A 5,000-nucleotide genomic window follows, 5' to 3' on the forward strand; every position below is an offset into this window, starting at 1 on the left:
GATCCCAGTCTGTCTCTCTGTCCGTCTGTCTCTCTGTCCGTCTGTCTCTCTGTCCGTCTGTCTCTCTGTCCGTCTGTCTCTCTGTCAGTCCCTGCTGACAGATCCCAGTCTGTCTCTCTGTCCGTCTGTCTCTCTGTCCGTCTGTCTCTCTGTCAGTCCCTGCTGACAGATCCCAGTCTGTCTCTCTGTCCGTCTGTCTCTCTGTCAGTCTGTCTCTCTGTCCGTCTGTCTCTCTGTCCGTCTGTCTCTCTGTCCGTCTGTCTCTCTGTCCGTCTGTCTCTCTGTCCGTCTGTCTCTCTGTCCGTCTGTCTCTCTGTCCGTCTGTCTCTCTGTCAGTCCCTGCTGACAGATCCCAGTCTGTCTCACTGTCCGTCCGCTTGTCACGTCGTATGGCTTTAGAGTCCCTGTCGTTTAGAAATGGCATCAGAGAGGGAGAGAGACAGAGGAGGTAGTAGGTATCCCTAACTGCTGTTCTAGGGTCAGATATGATTTCATCCCTTTAATAGTTAAGGGTATGTTTAGGGGTAAGGTAATCTGATCCCAGATCTGTGGTTAAAAGGTATGTGTAGGGGTAAGGTAATCTGATCATAGATCTGTGGTTAAAAGGTATGTTAAAGGGTAAGGTAATCTGATCATAGATCTGTGGTTAAGTGTGGTTTAGGGTTAAGGTAATCTGATCCTAGATCTGATGGTTAAAAGGTAGGTTTAGGGGTAAGGTAATCTGATCCCAGATCTGTGGTTAAAAGGTAGGTTTAGTTGGGCAACCTCTACATGGTACATCATGTTGACAGGTTCTGGATCAGAAGGCTCCTATCTCAGTCCCCCAGGTCTTTGGAGCCTTACCCCTGCGTTGACCCGCGGGAGACCCCATAGGGGCAAAAGGTCTGAAGGAGACTCGTGGAGGAGCCGAGGAAGAGGAGGAGGAAGAAGAAGAAGAGGAGGGGGGGGTGGTGAGGAGGGGTGAGGCTCCGGGGGACTGCTGAGTGAGTCTGTGAGTGGGGGAGGGGGTGAGGGTAGGGGAGGAAGGAGGGGGGAGAGAGGGCACATGGGCAGGGGCGAGTAGAGACCCCTGTTGGCACCCCAGGTGGGCGAGATGCAGGGTGTCGGCCGAGTTGGACGGATAACCCCCACCCCCCAGGCGTGCCGGCTCCCTCCGCCCCGCGGAGAAAGATGGAGAGTGGGGAGACGAGGCAGGTGACATCTGGTGATAGGAGGAGATCCACGGCCAGGGAGGAAAAGGGAGGGCGGAGGAGGTGTGGGGCGACTGAAGGAGAAGAGGGTCCAGTTGGCTGGCGCAGTGGGAGAGGTGGGAGACCAGGCGGGCTCCGATAGGGTCTGGGGAGTCCACCCCTCCTTCTAAAGAGCTCAGGTACCGGACCAGCTCTCCTACACACTCTCTGAATCCCAGGGTCCTATAGTCCACTGCCAGGACCCGCGCATCAAAGTACCCTGAGGGAGGGAGGAAGGAGAGGAAGGAGGGAGGGAGGAAGGAGAGGGGGAGGGAGGGAAGGAGGAAGGAGAGGAAGAGGGGGGGGAGGGAGGGAGAGGAAGAGGGAGGGAGAGGAAGAGGAAACATAGAAGGATAGACAGAGAATTTGGAGGGAGATAAAAAGGGAGAAAATCAGTCAGTGAAAATATCAGATTGATGTTGGATAAACAACTCTGTCGCAGGACAGACAGACGGACGGTCTCACCTTTGCCCCCGATGGCATGCAGCAGCTTAAGGTGGTCCACCGTCATCTGCAGAATCTCTGCCTTCTCCAGTTTAGACGAGCCCTGGAGAGAAGAGCAACCGGGGGAAACCACCTTAAGAACAGCTCAGGTAAAAGATGTTAGACATTGAACTCACTATAGGTATGGTTTTGTTTGTGATTGTTACCTGCTTCTCGAAAGCGCTTGGCACCAGTCTTCTAAGCTCTGATAGACTGTGGTTGATCCTGTCTCTACGTCTCTTCTCTATGATCTGAACAGGGAGACCAGCACACAGCTTTAGAGAGTCATAACTTTACTGATATACTGTAGTGTGAGAAAGGAGGAGAGGAGAGGAGAGGAGAGGAGAGGAAAGGAGAGGAGAGGAGAGGAGAGGAGAGGAGAGGAGAGGAGAGGAGAGGAGAGGAGAGGAGAGGAGAGGAGGAGAAGAGAGGAGAAAGGAAGAGGAGGAGAGGAGAAAGGAAGAGACAGGAGGAAGAGGAGGAAAGGAAGAGAAAGGAGGAAGAGGAGGAGATGAGAAAGGACGAGAAAGGAGGAGAGAAGGAGAGGAGAAAGGATGAGAAAAGAGGAGAGGAGGAGAGGAGAAAGTACAAGAAAGGAGGAGAGGAGAGGAGAAAGGAAGAGAAAGGAGGAGAGGAGAGGACTATCAGAGGGACTTGAATTCACCCCTCTTCTCTTCTTCCGGGCCAGAATCTGGGAGGTGCTAACTGGGGACATGGACCCAGTGACTGGACTGTAACATGGAGGGAGGGAGAGAGAGGGAGAGAGAGAGTGAGAGAGGGAGAGAGAGAGAGAGGGAGAGAGAGAGTGAGAGAGGGAGAGAGAGAGTGAGCTTTGATATCATTGCATATTGTTGTTGTTTCGCCCTCTAATACCATGCAGAGACGCGATGGCACAGCATCTCCTTCAATCTAATTTGTCTTTTTGGGTACAGAGAGACCTCTTTATACCAAAGCCTTTCTCCAGAGATGGTTTTATATCCTCGGGGCTTTAGGCTAACAGTCTCTCTCTAACATCGACTTTGTTGTTCTGAACAGAATGTTTTGCGTCTCAACTGGTACCCTGTTCCCTACATAGTGCACTACTATTGGGCCCACAAGGCTCTGGTCAAAAGTAGTGCACTATATAGAGGATAGGGTGCCATTGGGGACTAGTAAAAAAAAAAAGGATCCTATTTGTTGAACCAGCTCTCGTTTCAGTTCTTAAAAGAGCTTGACAGCTTTGTCCTTTAACTGTGTTATTCTTCACTGGAACCGGTCCATCAAAGACTTGTGTTGGTTATAAGACGTTCTTCTGATGTGACCGCTGTTCTTGTTTAGATGGGTTGTGTTGTGTGATATTTGTTCTGTACTTGTTCTTTAGAGGGAAGCTACAGTTGTCCTTTTAAATGTCATTTGGGAGCATAGAGATTATATATTGTTTAAGGAACGTTCTGTTTAAAGATTATATATTGTTTAAGGAACGTTATGTTTAAAGATTATATATTGTTTAAGGAACGTTATGTTTAAAGATTATATATTGTTTTAAGGAAAGTTATGTTTAAAAATTATATATTGTTTAAGGAAAGTTATGTTTAGTAATAGTTATGTGTCTCTAGTATAGTAATTAGTCTCTAGTATAGTAATTAGTCTCTATTATAGTAATTAGTCTCTATTATAGTAATTAGCCTCTATTATAGTAATTAGTCTCTATTATAGTAATTAGTCTCTAGTATAGTAATTAGTCTCTATTATAGTAATTAGTCTCTATTATAGTAATTTGTCTCTAGTATAGTAATTAGTCTCTAGTATAGTAATTAGTCTCTATTATAGTAATTAGTCTCTATTATAGTAATTAGTCTCTATTATAGTAATTAGTCTCTAGTATAGTAATTAGTCTCTAGTATAGTAATTAGTCTCTTGTATAGTAAGTTGTCTCTAGTATAGTAATTAGTCTCTATTATAGTAATTAGTCTCTATTATAGTAATTAGTCTCTAGTATAGTAATTAGTCTCTATTATAGTAATTAGTCTCTATTATAGTAATTAGTCTCTATTATAGTAATTAGTCTCTAGTATAGTAATTAGTCTCTATTATAGTAATTAGTCTCTATTATAGTAATTAGTCTCTAGTATAGTAATTAGTCTCTAGTATAGTAATTAGTCTCTTGTATAGTAAGTTGTCTCTAGTATAGTAATTAGTCTCTATTATAGTAATTTGTCTCTAGTATAGTAATTTGTCTCTAGTATTGTAATTTGTCTCTATTATAGTAATGTGTCTCTATTAATGTCTAGTTTTGTGGTACACATTCTCAATGTCTATGATAATATCACTATTAAGTTGGGGGGGGGGGGGGGGTCCTGTTCCCCTCGCACAGACTTTCAAATAAATCATTACCACCTAAATTAAATGTTTTTCCATAATAAATCATTACCACCTAAATTAAATGTTTTTCCATAATAAATTATTTGGATCAAAATTGACTTTGACAATTAGCCTAGACATGATAAGTCTCCAAATCCTCCGTCCTCAAAGTCTGCTTCCGGATATATTATATTCATTTATTCATATTCTATATTCATATTCATATCATATATTCTATATTCATATTATTATTATTATTATAATATATTCATATTCTATATTCATATTATGATTATTATATATTCATATTATATAGTCTATATTCATATTCTATATTCATATTATTATTATCATACATTCATATTATTATGATTATTATATATTCATATTCAATATTATTATTATATATTCATATTGTTATTATTATATATTCATATTCTATATTAGTATTATTATTATATATTCATATTATTATTATTATATATTCATATAATTATTATTATATATTCATATTATTATTATTATTATATATTCATATTATATATTCATATTCTATATTCATATTATTATTATTCTATATTCATATTATTATTATTATTCTATATTCATATTCTATATTCATATTATTATTCTATATTCATATTCTATATTCATATTCATATTATTATTATTATATATTCATATTCTATATTCATATTATTATTATATATTCATATTATATATTATTATTATTATTATATATTCATATTATATATTAATATTCTATATTCATATTCATATTATATATTCATATTCTATATTCATATTCATATTATTCTATATTCATATTCTATATTATTATTATTATTATTACCCAATTCTATTCCGTTACACCCTACCCTATTCTATTCCATTATACCCTATTCTATTCCATTATACCCTACCCTATTCTATTCCATTATACCCTAT

The 5,000-nt window shown here is 39.9% G+C and overlaps 1 protein-coding gene across 1 annotated transcript in view; it reads right to left on the reverse strand.

Moving 5' to 3' along the window:
- The window catches only part of LOC139555334 (hairy/enhancer-of-split related with YRPW motif-like protein), an 8,735-nt gene that overhangs the window by 679 nt on the left and 3,056 nt on the right, over window positions 1-5,000 (reverse strand). Inside the window, exons 2-5 of the mRNA XM_071369050.1 lie at window positions 2,377-2,443; window positions 1,880-1,963; window positions 1,695-1,776; window positions 1-1,449 (exon numbers count right to left, since the gene is read on the reverse strand). The exon at window positions 1-1,449 is cut by the window's left edge and continues 679 nt beyond it. Of these exons, the coding sequence (XP_071225151.1) occupies window positions 800-1,449; window positions 1,695-1,776; window positions 1,880-1,963; window positions 2,377-2,443 (883 nt within the window). The 3' untranslated portion in view covers window positions 1-799. The remainder of the gene's footprint in view (window positions 1,450-1,694; window positions 1,777-1,879; window positions 1,964-2,376; window positions 2,444-5,000) is intronic.

This window comes from Salvelinus alpinus, chromosome 26 (assembly GCF_045679555.1).
Source record: "Salvelinus alpinus chromosome 26, SLU_Salpinus.1, whole genome shotgun sequence".
Taxonomy (NCBI): domain Eukaryota; kingdom Metazoa; phylum Chordata; class Actinopteri; order Salmoniformes; family Salmonidae; genus Salvelinus; species Salvelinus alpinus.